Source organism: Hoplias malabaricus, chromosome X2 (genome assembly GCF_029633855.1).
Source record: "Hoplias malabaricus isolate fHopMal1 chromosome X2, fHopMal1.hap1, whole genome shotgun sequence".
Taxonomy (NCBI): Eukaryota; Metazoa; Chordata; class Actinopteri; order Characiformes; family Erythrinidae; genus Hoplias; species Hoplias malabaricus.
In genome coordinates, this window is record NC_089819.1 from 20,051,192 (window position 1) to 20,069,003 (window position 17,812).

The 17,812-nt window shown below is 39.4% G+C and overlaps 1 protein-coding gene across 6 annotated transcripts in view; it reads left to right on the forward strand.

The window, feature by feature from the left end:
- Positions 1-17,812, forward strand: part of LOC136676545 (EGF-like repeat and discoidin I-like domain-containing protein 3) — a 253,548-nt gene that overhangs the window by 93,194 nt on the left and 142,542 nt on the right. For all 6 annotated transcript variants that reach the window (XM_066653633.1, XM_066653634.1, XM_066653635.1 and 3 more), the window contains one exon: positions 1,897-2,025. In XM_066653633.1, coding sequence (XP_066509730.1) covers positions 1,897-2,025 — 129 coding nt within the window. The remainder of the gene's footprint in view (positions 1-1,896; positions 2,026-17,812) is intronic.

The following is a 17,812-nucleotide window of genomic DNA, read 5'->3' on the forward strand; positions in this document are numbered from 1 at the left end:
AATAGTTCAGGGGCTTTGCATCTGCAGCAGTTCGAAAAGAAACTGTGAGCTGGCCCCACTTGTCTCAAACGAAGGCTGGGGACTAACGCAGGCAATATTTAATCAGGGGAGACTAACTAAAAAAGGTTGAGGAACTAACTGAAAGACTAATTGAGGAGACATTTCTGCAAAGAAAATCTGAGATAAAAAATATTGTGAAAACGAGTACTTAATGCACATTAACATGCAGGAATTTAATTTTTCAAACGTTAATAATTCATTTTGACAAATTTGGCCACAAATTCCTCCCATAATTCATTCTCTGTACAAAGCCTTCTGATGCATTAGTGGTTTTATTTATGCTGAACTATGAATTAAATATCATAACTAAATCTCAGTCTAACTAACCCCACACACTTTTTTTTATCACTTTTTTACCTTCAATCTCACTTACTTCCTCCACATTTTTTCCACTAGCTGTGCTGTAGTGTTAATTTTCTCCATTAATGATAAAGCTCTCAAAATCTTTTTCGTGGGGGAGTCTGGAGCCTACCTGGCATAACTGGGTGCAAGGTGGAAACACACCCTGGATGGGGCTCCAGTCATTTGCAATGAAACACACACTCACACATTCACTCACACACTTATTATGGACACTTTTGAGTAGCCAGTCCACCTACCAGAATGTGTTTTTGGACCATGGGTGGAAACTGGAGCACCTGCAGGAAACCCACACTGACACGGGCGAACATACCTAACTTCTCTCTTTTTTTTTTTACTCAACAAATTAAGAGAATCTAATTCAAAAATCATCAAAACTACACTGAGAAATTATAATACATTTTAGAAATTGTTTTCCTCTCAACAGTTTGTCTTGCTTATCATATCACACATTTATTTCCCTCCCCAAAATACAAGGAAGTACTAGCTTTTTAATAATATTTTCTGAAATATTTGTAATCAATATATAATGCCAATAAAAATATAATTCCATTGTGTTGATCTTGGGCGACACAGTGTTTCAGCAGATAGTGTCACAGTCACACAGCTCCAGGGACCTGGAGGTTGTGGGTTCAATTCCCGCTCTGGGTGACTGTCTGTGAGGAGTTGGTGTGTTCTCCCCGTGTCCACGTCGGTTTCCTCTGGGTGCTCCAGTTTCCTCCCACAGTCCAAAAACACACGCTGGTAGGTTTGGCCTGGTAGATTGGTGACTCAAAAAGTGTCCGTAGGTGTGAGTGTGTGAGTGAATGTCTGAGTATGTGTGTCCCCCTGTGAAGGACTGGCTCCCCCTCCAGGGTGTATCCCTGCCTTGCGCCCAATGATTCCAGGTAGGCTCTGGACCCACCACAACCCTGAATTAGATAAGTGGTTACAGATAATAAATGCATGAATGTGTTGATCTTATATTGATTCTTTTATTTTACATTTAAATATCCATTATTAAGACCCCACATCTTAAGAAGGGATACATTGTGATAAATTACTTTTTGTGATAAGTTCCTTTTTTTAAACGATCAACAGCCCCAAAAAATAAAGAAATAAGATAAAATATAAACATGTTGTAAATGTTGAGGACAACAGAGATGTCACTGAACTGTCATACACAACTGAATTGAATCATGGAATCATGGTCTATGTGAAGATTCTTACAATCTAGTCTCTGTAGGTTTTTATCTTTATTCAGACAACAGTCAAACACACTAAGCTAGAGGAATATATTTAACTCCAGAAATAAATCCGACTGTAAAGCTGAGACATCTTAAATGAATCAAGGCCTTTTCCATAAACGATGTGAGTGAGCTCTACAAGGTGTTACAGTGTGCAATATATCATTGTAATAACCCTGGTTTCTTCAAAGCATGGAACGCCTGTTTGTTTGTTCTCTCATTTATAAAGCATTTTGTATTTGTGTTCCAGGACCTTGTCACCCAAACCCGTGCCACAATGGAGGAATGTGTGAAATCAGCGAGACCTACCGGGGAGACACCTTCATCGGTTACGTCTGCAAGTGCTCTCCCGGCTTCAACGGCCTCCACTGCCAGCACAGTAAGAGCCTTGAGCTTCTAATGAAAACCTACAGCAGTGTAGCTAATATTTCACAATGCAAACATGCAGTGGCTGATTAGTCCTGGCAGAACAGCTGAAATTTGAGCTTGTCAGAATGCATTTTTTCTCTGCTTAAGTGCTTGTCTTGGAAACAAAGGCAGTTTTTTTGATAGATGTTTGTCTTTTGGCAATCGGTCCCACATATGGTGCACCCTTTAAACAGCTCTGAACTGTGGATATTTACTGGAAGCACAAACTTCACTCTTCATAGTAAAGGTTCCTGAATGTTCTTTGGCTTGGATCAACAATTCTAGGAATTTCACACTTTATGGCCAATCATACTTTGAAGGTAATGCCTCATCCAACATCTCTTTTGATATGACTATTACTAGGAAGCTTGTTCCCCTACTTTTGCTGCTTTGAGGGTTTAGATTAGATTTTGGAACTCTGTTTTCACCTTCACGCCCAATGACTGACTGATGAGACTTGGCTTTAATTAGACCTGCTCGTTTGTCATCTGCCTCTCCTTAGATTTTATTAACACAGCTCTTAACACACTCTGAACATGGCATTATAGACCACTGTACACTCACTGTAATGTTATAATTATTCATTTCTTCTATACTGCTCTTTGTTTTTCTTCTTTGTTGTCAACCAGAGGATTATAGGTTACCATTCTGAGTCTTGTTTTTTTCTTCCCCCTGTGACCATGGGCATTTCTAAACTGCTTGTTGTTCTGAGGCATGCACGGTGTTTAGAGGGACACGGCTGACCCTGCTGCTTGCCATCCTGCCAATTCAGTAAAAATCCTTTTCAACACTAAATAGATTCAGTGATTTATAATTAAAGTGTGAGTTCCTCTGCCATAGATGAGAAATGAAGATCAAATTAACACTGAAGAATATTTTGTTTGTGTGCATTTCCATTAACAAATAAAAGAAAACCAGTATTAACCTCAGATTGCACCATTCACCAAGATTGTCCACATTTTCTCTGACATTCACATGGGGTTCACTGAAAATGTGAGAGAATTGTGTAATTAGCTACTATCAGTAATTCCCAGTTTAACTTGACATTGTCTAGAACAATAGAATTCACAAACAATAATCTTTAAAATGAACATTCTCACAAGAAGTTATGTTGGGAGGAGGCTCTTAATATAAGGGTATTTCCTGTGGGCAGTGGTGTAATATATATTTTTGGTAGCTTATACTGTAGGTTATATTGTTATTAGTTTATTATTATCAAAATACAGCACCTTGAGGTATAATTAAACTGTCTGTTGCGTGGCTGACTTTTAAATATTTGCAGTTGTCCTTTACTATTCTCAAAAAGCTACCTATTCAAGTTTTGGAAAGATGCTGGGGCATTGTGGGAAATGTAGTGCCTGTTTTGATTGTGTGCTGCATGTTCTGTTTCTGCTCAGCAATCCAGGCTAAAATAGATTTTTACTGGTGATTATAGTGGCACACAGCAACATTTTACTGGGGCATGTGCAGACATCCCTGCTTTTGACTGTTGCATTCTCACTTGGGGCTAGGACCTGGAAATCTGTAAAGATTCTTTGTGACAACATCAGCTTTAAAAAGGGCTTTGTAAATTAAGCTCAGTTGAATTGAATTGTATTGAAACTGAGATCATGAATCCATACAGAACTAATATGTTTTGGTTTGAGGTCCATCGCTCCAGAAAATACAGTTCGCCAGCGTCACAGACCATTTAGCTGATATTTGTCATTGAGCACTGTGACTTCAGACTCATGTGCAGCTACTCCAGATCATCTAATTCCTTTCCTTTACTATGAAGGCTGCAAAACTGTGTGTAATACTAAATATACTAATACTAAATACGTGGTTCTTCCAGCCCCTCTGTTTAAGGTGTTGTGATTTTGAAGGTGTCCAAGATACTCATTTTCTTTTTTCAAAATTTCCACTGCTTCTTCCTTTGATTTTATTTACAAACATGATTACCTACTCTGAACTGTGGTGGCCTACTAAGTCCATATTACATAGCTGAAGCTCCGTGCCATTTCTAAGCAAAAGCAGAACATAGTCGATGGGGTCTGGTGGCCACCACGGCACATGGAAACCAGTTGGTCTGGTGTGCATATCTACAGTACTTGGCAAAAAATATATTCGTGTGTGACATTCTCTGATGAATATCTAGCTTTAGCGCTGTAGCAGTTCTGGTCTCTGGAAATGGGCAATATTGTTGCTTCATACAGAAGGGGATTAGTGTCCTCTGTCTTTTTTATAATGGTGGAGTCTAACTCCATTCTCAGGGTTTTACCACAGGCATGGCTTTCAATCATCACATCTAACTGGGTAGTTTGTTCTCTCTGAAAGTTCCTCCTGCTCCAGTGTCTCTGTAAAGGATGTGTTTGTCAGCAGGTGGAATGGTATCGCTGCAGTGTTTGTCAGGTAGGAATTAGTCAATGTGCTGAAATTGCTCTCTCTCGTGAAGTGTGCACTAAAAAAGTGTGTCAAGCACTTTTTGCAAACGTTGCACATGACTTAGTGCTATTATGGAGTGAGTATATGTGTAGCCATGTGTTTAGCTCTTTGTAGCTGTTGTTCACACAAAACTGGAAAAACATTTCAGTGCTTTTAATTGTAAATGTAAAAAAGCCAAGTAATAAAAAAATTTATTCCTGAGGTTGTGGGTCAACTTTTAATTTATAAGGCATTTTCCCACACCCAGGTCAAGCCAAGTTTACCACAAGACGTCTTAGCAACGTTAGTTCACCATGGACAATGCAATTTAGGCTAAAGAGCTTAATTCATGTCTCTGGTAAAAAAAGAACTATAAAACAAGCTGAAATGTTTAAGGGTTTATGATGCTCTGGATAGCATACAGTGTCACAGTGGGGCTGAAAGGATGTGTAGTTGTCAAGAATATCTACAGTATAATACAGTGGCCAGAGATATTTGTAAGACTGAACTTTGGAGGTGTGCTGAAATTAACGACTCCTGAAAGTTAGGGAAGTTCTCATAAAAAACAGATATCCAAAGGTGAATATAAAATTAAAACCAGCATTCATTGTATTAAAAATTCTATGTTATATTCTATATTTGTAATATTTTTTTTAAGTTTTACAATCACCAAGCAAGCTCCTGTGTAACCTGTGAGTTGTACACAGGAGAAAACGTGTTTCTAACTATTTGATGCTTAGAGTCCAGTTTAGAGTTAGGTTTAGAGCTATGGTTATTGTCATGGTTAGGGTTTGTGCTATGGTTAGGATTCATGCTGGGTTGCCATCAGATATGCGCATGTACATCCACAAAGAGCGAACTATATTTTAGTACACATTGTACAAATACTGGCAATGGTCATTTAATCCAATATGCAAGAATTCACCTAGAGACAAGGCTGCTCATAAAGCTACAGCATGGACAGTACATTCTGTTTATTGTTGTAGATTTCATCTCACAAGTTCTTTTCTGACAGTTTTTCCCTTTTAATTAAATATGTATATTTTACCCAGTGTGTTAAATGTAGTGTGTGAGAAAATGAAGTGAAATCACAGATTGTGTCTTTCCCAGCACAGAATACAGAAGTCATTTGATAAATTGTTTGGCTTCAGTAGCTTTTGTTTTTTTCTCTGTTGGTATTTGCTCAGTGTGAGGTTCACATTGCCATTTTATTGCAGCTAATAAACAACATTACAGAGCTCATGGTGCTGTGGCTCAGTGTTATTGTGCTTTATTGACAAAACATCACCTTACGTGGGCCTGTTTTAAGGACATATTAAGCGAGGCAAATCACATTTATGTTCATGCCCCTGAAAAAAAAAAAAAAAAGAAAAAGAAAGTAGGAGAAACCTGGGAAAAATTCAGTGGAATAACAGACAAACTCTGTGACCATTCCTTCTTGTCCATGAAGCGTTTTATAAGAGTCAAGCTGCTGGGAGTTAAGGTCCCTTTACTCTGTTTTTGTAACTATTCTTGTGCTCTTGGCTGCCGTGCAATGATCTATGTGGCCTGTGTTGCATTTTCTTTGTTTTCTGCATGGTCTTTGGTTTAATCTGAACCAAACCTGTGGCATTCTCGCAAGAAGTCTGGAGAAAAAAGCACAAAAAAAAAATACAACAATAAACATTTTAGACTTGCATCACAAGCTCCAAATTAGCCTCAGTTGTTGAACAAAAATGGTTCTGAGAACTTAAGTGTTCTTCCAAGTGAACAAACCAGCTATCCTTTAATTGCTATGACTGGAGACTTGTTATTAATTCGGTTCAGTTGAATTCAGATGGTGCTCTACAGCAGCTCTACAGAATTCTGTGTCCTAGCCCCAGGTGAGCATCGGTGAGGAAAAACTCCCCCAGAGCATCTGGAAGAAACCTTAAGGGGCGCCATTGGGCCTCAAAAGGGCAACCACCATCCTGCTCTGATCAGCACTGGAGCAAAACAAATGAAGAGCAGAATAAAAACACAGAGAAGTTTGACTGAAAAGTGATTCAGGTACAGTGAGTGTACAGTAGTCTATAACGTCATGTTCTAGAAGCTGTTATAGTAATATAGTGTAAAGCAGGTGAACACTGAGCAGTTCTAGTTTCATCAATCACTTGCTGGCTTGAAGAAGAGACACTCTGGCACCTGCATTACAGTTTTCATGGCCTCATGTCCAGCGAGGGTCGCTAATTCCATTTACTTAAGTACATTGTGAGTAATTAAGGTATATATAAAGTGTTCAAGGATCTGTGCTATTAAATCATAGTACTGTGCATTTAAATCAATTACACTATAAGTTCAGGAAAGTTATTTTTATTCAGTTATTAATCATTAATTCCTGTTTTGTGTTTTATGACACAGTAGCCATCATTGGCTATTATTGATGTTTGGATACTGTTGAATTTGATCATAATACGAACACACAGATTTCGTTAATCTTGGCTAAAGCTGAATTAGGAGTGTTGCCCAGGAACACTAACTGACGTAGTGTGGACTATTGCCTGGGAATCAAAGCCCAATGTGTCACACTGAGACCTGCGATGTTGCCCCTCTGCACTGTACAGACCACTAGATGAATCGTGTGAATCAAAGTGGGGGAAATATTCAAAATATGCTGGAGAGCAGAACTGAAGAACCCTGCTGTACGGCTTCCATTAAAGTGTGAGGCGTTCTACTCAAGAAAACATGGCTGTCTGTTTGGATGTTTTAGTTTTGTTTGATGGATTGTTTTGGGTTTTATTCATCTTTAGGAATCATATTTAGGCACTGAGTGTATTGATCTTGTTTGTTTATGCCACAGAAAAGCACTGGTGCCTTTCTGGCCTTTTCCGTAAGCACACTTTCAAAAACATTGCTTGGAAAATATGAAATATAAAATTAAAAAAAAAAAACATCTTACGCAATGCGTCGGAGCACATTAAAGAGATGGACTGTTGTTGTTGTTTTTTTTTTTAACTGTGTTTCACAAATGGAGCGGTTGAACAAGAAACATGAAATTTTGTTCTTCTGACAGACTCCCGTCAAATCCCACAATGTGGGCATTTCATATCTCAGCCCCTCAGGTCAGCCGCTTTCTTTAAACCAAGGCCCAAAAACCGGCTATTACTTCCCATTAAGCTGCAGCCATTCGTTGGGGTGAAGGACTGATTTAATGCAGTGTGAATGCTCCGGAACGGCTGCCAATTTAGCTTTATGCTCATTACAGTCAGATTGGGATGAGGGGAAAAAGAAGAAGGAGAAGAAGAAGGAGAAAAAAAGTCACTAAATATCTAACGTCACCAAATAACACAATCTGGTGTCTGGGTAATTTCTGCAATTAAATGATAAAAGGAATGTGATAATTGTTCTCTAAGAATGACAGCTTAGCGGGCTTTGTTGTGGGCCGGGCGCCGGCTTTTTAATTGCCGACAAGCTTAATGGAGAAAGATAAAATTGAGTTAGTGGGGGGATTTTATCAGGGAGCCGACCCGGCCGCTTTGTCATGAAGGAAAATGGCTTCAGAAGGAAAAGACTGGAGGGAAGAGGAAAGCTGGGAGGGACGTGGGGGAGGAATACAAAGAGAAAGGAAGCCGCTCTGGAGAGCTGCAGAGCAAGTGGAAGATCCTGAGTGATGCCATGCACTCTGAGTAGAGGGGTTCTGTACAGCACCGAAGAAACGGTTGAATGTATCATAATGATACAGTCTATGACACGTTTAGTGTGTTCTCCACGTGTCTGTATGGGTTTCCTCCAGGTGCTCCTGACTACGTACACCTTCAACTTGCCTACTTACATGTGTTTGGAGTAAATGTGTACGACTGAATTTTGAGTGAGTGCGTGAGTGAGTTAATGAGTGAAATTGTTCACATTTATGAGTGTGTAAGTGACTGGGTGAGAATTAAATTATGTGCATGACTGGAAGTGACTGGGAGAGTGTGTGAAATTGTGAATATAAATAAAGGACCTTTGATAACCACCAGAGTTGTCCCTGACCAAAATGGGGCCCTAGGCAAGATTTTGACTGGTGCCTCCTAGTTACTGCTCGGGGTAACTATCTGTGAGGAGTTTGGTGTGTTCTCCCCGTATCTGCGTGGGTTTCTCCAAAAACATACAGTTAATACTATATTAAATCAACCACTGTAAACATAAAAACATATTCCGCCATCACAGCTTTTCCAATAAATGCCAAACACTGTGTGTGAACTCTTGTTAAATGAAACACTGAACTTTTTGCAGTAGTACATATATTCTCTAAACCTTACTCACTTATAAACTGTGACTTTACAACATAATGTACGTCCAAACACTAGAGTGTCATACAGAGGGAGAACAAAGGGAAAAAAGAGTAATTGCAGCAAAAGTCGTTACTGTTCTGGAAGGTACATACTGTTAACATCTTAAAGTGGAAGTGGATCCCAGGCCACTCAATGGTGTTTAAACAAAACGACACCTAATGTATGTCAGCGCTAATACCTTTATTATTAGTATTTTTGTATTATTCTTATTACTTTGTTTACTTTTCTGTTCCACCATAAGTAGCACAGAAATGTGTTTAGTGTCTGCTCTAATTAATGTGGAACTGGTAGCTGGTATGTTCATTTCTATAATACCTCATCATGTATCTTTGTGCCATCTTTCCTCTTTTTTTCTTTTTTTCTGCTTTGGGCATGAGAACGTTTTTTTTTTTTTGTTTTAACATAGACACTGTGTTTTTCTAGTTTATACAGTGTTACGGTTACGCTCAGTCACAAAGTCCGTCCTCCCTCCCTCCGTAGTAAGGTAACTCTTACTACTTGGTAAGTGGAAGGGGAGGGGGGTACGCAGCGGCATCACACAAAAAAAGGGCTTTTATATTAACTATAAACTGAAGTTGTGGGGTAATTGTAATATTTAGAAAAAACTTTTAAGCATGTGCAAACCTGCAATTTCATTAAAAATCTCTTCCTTGGATGTTTTAAATTTTCAATTTGAAAACACTCATTGGAAACGTAGTTAAGGCAAATTCCAGTGACCACTCCAAAGAACCTTTTATACCAATGTTTTAATGAACAAGTCTAATATTGTCCCGAAATCCTTAATAAACCTGTATTCCATTATTTTTATTGGGGCCAATGATCTGAAGTCCTACCTTCAAGTCATTGCTTTTATTAGTCCATATAAACTTTGCAGCATTGCAAGGCTGAGCCAGTGAATGCGGTCACCTTTGTTTTGATGGTGAAGGCTAATTATGTACATGTGAGACTGCGTGTTGTGCTTTTTTCTTAATGGCTCTTTGCTCTTAAGTACTTTATCATGTTTCGTTTCCGAGGCCATAGTGAACTTTCCACGACTCGAGGGGGCAGTAACTCGGCCCTCGCCCAGTTCCTCACACACCAGCTTTCTTCACATGTGTAAACGGGCAGCCTCTTTTTCCATTAGCCACGCTCTTTGTGTTGCAGATATTTCGGTCTGTCTGCCTTCTGCCTAAGCTGTTTAAATGTGATCTTATTTTTCGCGGCTCCCTCGCAGCACAGGTGTACATGGCCTAAATCTAACTCCTAAGCCCCAACTGCAGCATATTACCAGCTTGTTCCTTTAACCGTCCGCCTTAAATCCAATTTCACACCTGTGGGCATTATCTTAAGCACAGTTCTGCTGTGTGGAATAGGAGGTGGCAGGGAGGGGAAGACTACGGGAACTGGAACTGGAAGCTGTACAGTAGCCCTTGAATGTGCCAGGGGGACATATGGGTGTCAGGAAGAGGAAGATGTAAAGAAGAATGGGTTTGTTAGAAAGAGCGAAGTGGGGCATAGCATACATCATAGTAAATAAAGGTTTCTGAAAAATTCAAATATTCCAACACAGCTGGCAGTTTCTACTTTTCTCTATTCTCTAAAGACTTCAGACTACATCGTGGAACATAGCTGCAAGGATTTGATGGCGCTTAGCCATGAGTTCAGGTAATTTTACTGGAAGATTAATTCTAGATGACCTGTTGTTATTCCAGTATTGCACAATCAACTTAAATGCAACCTACTGTCCTCGCAGCAATGCAAACTCTGCCCTGCCTTTCAGAAGCTCTGCACCTTTTAAGGGGGAAGGGGTTTTTTTGAGTAACAACCCGGCAATAGCTTGTTTCTGGTTGAGGTTTAATTTGTCTGTAAGTTTGTATTCCTTGTATGAATTACAAACCGGATTCCAAAAAAGTTGGGACACTAAACAAATTGTGAATAAAAACTGAATGCAATGATGTGGAGGTGCCAACATCTAATATTTTATTCAGAATAGAACACACATCACAGATCAAAAGTTTAAACTGAGAGAATGTATCATTTTAAGGGAAAAATATGTTGTTCAAAATTTCATGGCGTCAACAAATCCCAAAAAAGTTGGGACAAGGCCATTTTTTACCACTGTGTGCCATCCCCCCTTTCTTCTAACAACACTCAACAGACGTCTGGGGACAGAGGAGACCAGTTTCTCAAGTTTAGAAATAGGAATGCTCACCCATTCATGTCTAATACAGGCCTCTAACTGTTCAATTGTCTTGGGCCTTCTTTGTCGCACCTTCCTCTTTATGATGCGCCAAATGTTCTCTATAGGTGAAAGATCTGGACTGCAGGCTGGCCATTTCAGTATCCGGATCCTTCTCCTACGTAGCCATGATGTTGTGATTGCTGCAGAATGTGGTCTGGCATTATCTTGTTAAAAAATGCAGGGTCTTCCCTGAAAGAGATGACATGTAGATGGGAGCATATGTTGTTCTAGAACCTGAACATAGTTCTCTGCATTAATGGTGCCTTTCCAGACATGCAAGCCGCCCATGCCACAAGCACTCATGCAACCCCATACCATCAGTGATGCAGGCTTCTGAATGGAGTGTTGATAACAACTTGGGTTATCCTTGTCCTCTCTGGTACGGATGACATGGCACCCAAGTGTTCCATAAGGAACTTCAAATCGTGACTCATCTGACCACAGAACAGTCTTCCATTTTGCCACACTCCATTTTAAAAGACCCCTGGCCCAGTGCAAACGTCTGAGCTTATGGAGCTTGTTTAGAAATGGCTTCCTCTTTGCACTGTAGAGTTTCAGCTGGCAACGGTGGATGGCACGGTGGATTGTGTTCACTGACAATGCTTTCTGGAAGTATTCCTGAGCCCATTCTGTTATTTCCTTGACAGGGGCATTCTTGTTTGAGGTGCAGTGACGTTAAAGGGCCCAAGCATCCAGTAGAGTTTTACAGCCTTGACCCTTACGCACAGCAATTGTTCCAGATTCTCTGAATCTTTTGATGATGTTATGCACGGTTGATGATGATAACTTAAAAGTCTTTGCTATTTTATGCTGGGTAACACCATTCTGGTATTGCTGCACTATCTTTCTACACAACAATGGTGGAATTGGTGATCCTCTTACCATCTTGGCTTCAGAGAGACACTGACACTCTGAGAAGCTCTTTTTATACCCAATCATGTTGTCAATTGACCTAATTAGTGTTAATTGGTCTTCCAGCTGTTTGTTATATGCTCAATTTCCTTTTTCCAGCCACTTATTGTTACTTGTCCCAAATTTTTTGGGATTTGTTGACACTGTGAAATTTTGCATCAACATATTTTTCCTTTAAAATGTTACATTTACTCAGATTAAACTTTTGATCTGTAATTTATGTTCTATTGTGAATAAAATATTGACATTTGCCATCTCCAGATCATTGCATTCAGTTTTTATTCACAATTTGTTTAGTGTCCCAACTTTTTTGGAATCCGGTTTGTACCAAAGAAACTCATTCGTAACTCTATTTCATTTTGTAGCACTTCCAGTCTGTGTTTACTTTAATGCAGTAGCAGAGTCCCAGATTTGAAGTCACTTCCATCTTAAATAATATAACTGTAAAACAAAAATAAGTAAGTGATGCACACAAATGGAGCAGAAATAGAGCAACAATCTCATCTCTTTTCATGCTTTCCAATGGTTGGAGGCGTTTTGAGATGTGTTTTGAGACCTCCAGATGGCGTTTCTCTGCCATGTGTGGGCAGGCAAATGAAGGAGCGAGCTCCTGAGCCAATTCAGATTCCCATTTACTAAACATATGTGCAAACACTGGACCTTTTTCTAACAAGCAAAAAGACCAGAGAGCTTGCAAATGGGGAGACAACAGTCTAAAAATTTGGTAAACATTTATTAGCGCAAAAGCATGAACACTGCTATTAAATACACATAACAATGTATTTATTTCCATATTTACCTTCAGTAGATGCATGAATTGGCCCTAGGTAACAAGGCCACCTGCAAAAATTATATGAAAGCTCATAACATTCATAAGAAACCAAACTATTTCCTAAAGCAACATATACAGCCTAATTATTTTGACTGAATAAATGAGTAGAACTTTTGTTCTGCTGAAGGCGGCATATATTCATATGAAAACAGCACTGGGAATTGGAAGAGAAATGTATGGTTATATTTAGGTCTTTGTCCAACATATAACACAGCCATATGGCAGGTGTGACTGTGGAGGAAAAATGGACAGTGACTGTATGTTTATGCTGCCACACCGTGAGATACAGATTTATTCCTCTGCATCAAAGTTTTTTGCAGACAGATTGGTCCTGTTCCACAGCAGGAGATCGTCTGCGGTAAACAAGGTGTTATGAAACCTCTCTTGGGTCTATGTCTCAACAACTGAACCTGCAGACTTTTTTCCTGTTTAGTCTGAGGTTCACCCTGTGCTCTGTATTAAGAAACCACATTAAAAATCAACACATCTTTCAGCTCTTGATCTGAGGAGTCCTAGTGATTTTCTACCACAGATATAGCCTCCTGGACCAAGAGCCAAAACTTAGGAATTTGATAGATAATTATCAAATGATCAGCTTTCCAGTGGTGGGATGTGAACTGCATTTGCTCAGCTGGTAGAGCATCATTCTACAATGAAGTCTGTATCTGGTTATCATGCCACCACTTGTGAGACGATTGTGAGATCTCTTGAGATTGTGTGTTCACGTTCTGCACAGAACAAGACATTCCCTTGCTTAATTCCCTTGCTTGGTATTTCATTCATTCATTCATTCATTCATTGTCTGTTACCACTTATCCTGTTCAGGATCAAGGTGGGATGGGAGCCTACCCAGAATCACAGGGCACAAGATGGGAACACACCCTGGAGGGGGCGCAAGTCCTTTGCAGGGCAACACATACACTCACGCCTATGGACACTTTTGAGTAGTCTATCCACCTAACAACGTGTGTTTCTGGACTGTGGGAGAACACCGGATCACCTGGAGAAAACACATGTGGACACGGGAAGAACACACCAAAGTCACCCGGAGAGGGACTCGAACCCCCAACCCCAGATTCCTGGAATTGTGTTCCAGCAACACCACCTATTGCGCCACTGCGCTGCCTCAAAATAGTATTTATTAAATTAAAATCTGTATTATCATAATTTATCATTATTTATCATTATATGTTTATTTGGCTTTTGATAGGGATCAAGAAATTAGACATTAAGAAGGATTAACAAATTGTAATTTATTATTCTTACATTCTACATAAAGTATATGTACATGTATTTGGCTTGTGGTTTGGGGTGGAGTTGCAAATAGTACAGGGGTAGAAGTGTACACAGTGTTAACCATCACGGAATCAGATCAACATTTGGCTGATTTTATAGACAATAATAATAAACTAGTGTTGGAACAACATTTTTTCACATCTAAAGTGTAATACCTGCTAAAATGCTGTCATTTGTTTGTTAAAGACACTCTGCTAAATTGTAATTTGTAGTTATTGTATGATCACTAGGTGAGCCTCCATCCACTGGTAGCACCCTTTTACTGCATATGCTCAAAGTCTCTGTTATTTACCCAAATAAATCTATGAAGACAGCAGGGTTTTTACAGTGACAGCTTTAAGAGCACTATTTTTGTAACTTTCTGGACTCTGCAGTTAAATCTTCACTTCAGGTTTAGAGTTAGGGTTATATTTAGGACTAGATTTAGGTTTATGTTTAGGGTTGAGCATTTTTAAGCCATTCCAGATATTCACTTCTTTTTGTATGCAGTTCCCAAAATCATCTATTAGTAAAATATGTACTTTTTCACCATAATATTAGACTCAATTTGACAGTATTGAAACTATAAATGTAACAGAAGTATAGAACTTGTGAAGTAAACCTATATATTATTTTATTTTAGATGTTGAATACTCAAAGTTTACTAACTACTGTAACAACTAAAATATATTTAAAGTATACTTTTATAAACTAAAATGGGCCAATTTAGTCCCATGAAGTATTGAAAGAGTACATTTATACTACTATAGTATACTAATAGTACACAGTTCTCTAGGCAAATCTTGTCACTGCACATGGTGTCTATAAATGTTTGGACACATAGTTAATTTTAATTGTGTCTACATTTTTCTCCTCTCAGTCTCGACCACAGTCTCAGGAGTGTTGAGATAAATGACAAAACCAAACATATTAATGACCCTCTTCAAATGAATCTGTGGTTCTAAGTGCTTCTACCAAAGCTTTTTGACCTCCCAGGAACAGCAGAAGCTCGATGTCGGTTAGCAGTGTTTGAGCTTGCGCTGTTATTTCACGTTGTATTTGGGTGTGAAGTCCCAAGCTGTGTTGTCATTACGGCAATGATGGGCTGCCATGTTCCCGCTGTGGCGGCGGTCAGACTGGCAGAGCGAGAGAGAGCAAAAATGGCCAATTATTTTAATGAAGTGTCACGAGGAGTGAGTGGGGGGTGAGGGAGTGTGTGGGTGGTATGCCGTCAGGGATTGGTGGTTGGGGGTGGGGGTGTACAGGGAGCATGGAGAAAACAATTCTAAGGCCATCTAAGCTCAATGGGTGTCCACCGGCCTTCTCCATGGCCAAGGACACAGCATGGCCCCCATCACTATCATCACCGCTGCATGACGCGAGTCAGTTCTATACAAAACTGGCATTATAAAGTCAGTTTGGATACAAGGTCAGCGTGTGCCACGCTAAAGGCAGTTTTATTTCTAGATGCCAGAACTCCTGCTCATACAAGCTCATAAAAGATCTCTGAAAACTCACCATCATTATTCTAAAGTGTTGATTTAAAAGGAACATGTTATAACCCTATCCAACAAGCTAACACAGCGCTGAGGTCTTAATACAATGTCTGTGACTTGCTCAGGTCAAAATACCACAAGAATCAAACAACACATTCATTAATTATCTGTAACCACTCATCCAGTTCAGGACTGCAGTGGGTCGCACCTGGAATCATTGGGCACAAGGCAGGAATACACCCTGAGGGGGCACCAGTGCTTCACAGGGCAAGGCACACACTCACGAGTCACCAATCCTCCTACCAAAGTGTGTTTTTGGACTGTGGGAGGAAACCCACGCAGACAACACACCACCTCCTCACAAGACAGTCACCCAGAGCGGGACTCGAACCAACAACCTCCAGGTCTCTGGAGCTGTGTGACTGTAACACTACCTGCTGCGCCACCATGCCGCCCTTTCAAGCAACACAGCTTGGGCTTTTGCTGTTGCAAGACACAGTCATTTCCGGGTGTTTTTATTTTTGTTTTAGTTCTGTTTATGGATTCTTGTTTATGGAGTCTTCTCTTTTGTTGCAAAATATCTGTAAAAAGAAAACCCAAAAAATGTTAAAACAGTCAAATTAATTTGTTAGATCAGATGTGCACTGAGAGAAACAGACTCTCCTTGGTTTGACCCCCTTTTTTATCTGGCCAATGAGCAAACAAGGCACATTTGCATCACAACGTGGACTGTGCACATTTTTTCATTTTTCCTGTGGTACGCGCCAGGCTTTTTCTGCCACAGTGATGTGATTTTGGTCCCTTGCCGCATCCACATTTACTATGAACCAGCCTTTAGCCCAACTGCATAAACAAACTAACAAACATAAATAAATGCCTGGGTGGCATTGTTTCACAGTTTGTGGGTTAGTAGGCACCCCAGATTCCCAAATTAATGTGCACATGCACTGAGCATGTGTCATATGACGTCATGTAAATTACATATAAATGCTGTATAGGTAGATAAAGTCAAGTAAGCTGTCCCAAAGAAGTTAGGCCTTCAGGTCAGGTCTACTGTATCAGATTAAAATGTAAAGTATGTACTTTACAGGTGCCTGGCCATATTCATAAAAATAGTACATATGATACAACACTGTATTTTTCACTGCGTAATACTGTATTTGTATAAAAATAAATTAAATAATTAAATAATTAGACTGTATTTTTCTATAGCGCACTTTTCAAATGAGGGACACTTGAGTGGGCTGGGTTAGTCTTTGACTCCAACTTGTCACATGAGTTTTCATATCTGGCCACAAGCCTTGTGGAGGATTCCATTTCCACTTTGATCAATAAGCAATTTTTGCCTCCCTTTGAAATATACCAGTGGCTCTATCTGATTGATTTGATGTTAGGCGGCATTAATGCGTCAAGCCTGATCTATATCTGATTAGGATCAGCAGGTGCTAGTGTGACATAGCTTGTATGGCTGGCAGCTTTAAGAGAATTAGTGTTGGCCTCCTCAGGGCAAGTGTGACTCAGGTAAAGGCATACACTGCTTTTACATCAGAGCTACTGTAAAAATTCAGAAACAGGCCAGGTCCCAGCACGTGGTCTCCATTCATTCTTTTATGCACTCTTGTTTATTTCCTTTCAACTATTATCCCTTCAAGTCTCTGATGAGGCTCAGTTCAGACTGAGCATAAAAAATGAGTCTCTATTGTAGGTCTGCTTATATGCATTATATGCTAATTCACTTACAGCTGAAGAAACCTATAAAATATTCATTCAAATTAATTAATTATCCAATGTATGTATCAATTAATTAATTGATTAATTAGATATCAACTGTAAACCACACATACATTAATTATCAGTATTTATATATATATAATGAGTCATTAAATCTCTATCCAAATATAATCCTAATATTCAAAATGCATAAAAAGATCAGATGTAAACAGGGTCTTTGATTCACAGTAGGAGCTGAAACCAGACTATATTTCTTTCAGTCCTGATTTACATAAAAAAACACAGATAATTAACATGTCTGAAAGTGCAGTGTGGTTATTATGAAGGGAGTGTCCTGGGGTCCTGGGTTACATCCTTGCCTCTTGTCACAGATTGTGAGGAGTTTCTATGCACTCTCTTTTTTGAAGTTCTCCAGTTTCCTCCTAGGGTCTGAAAAACATATTTTGTTAGGTGTAGGGCTGCAACAACTAATCGATTAAATTGTTAAAATAGTTGGCAACTAATGTAATAATCGATTAGTTGGGTCTAAATTATTATACACATAGGTAAAGTTGCTACACGTGACGAAATCTGGAAGAAGGGTTTGAAAAATGGCG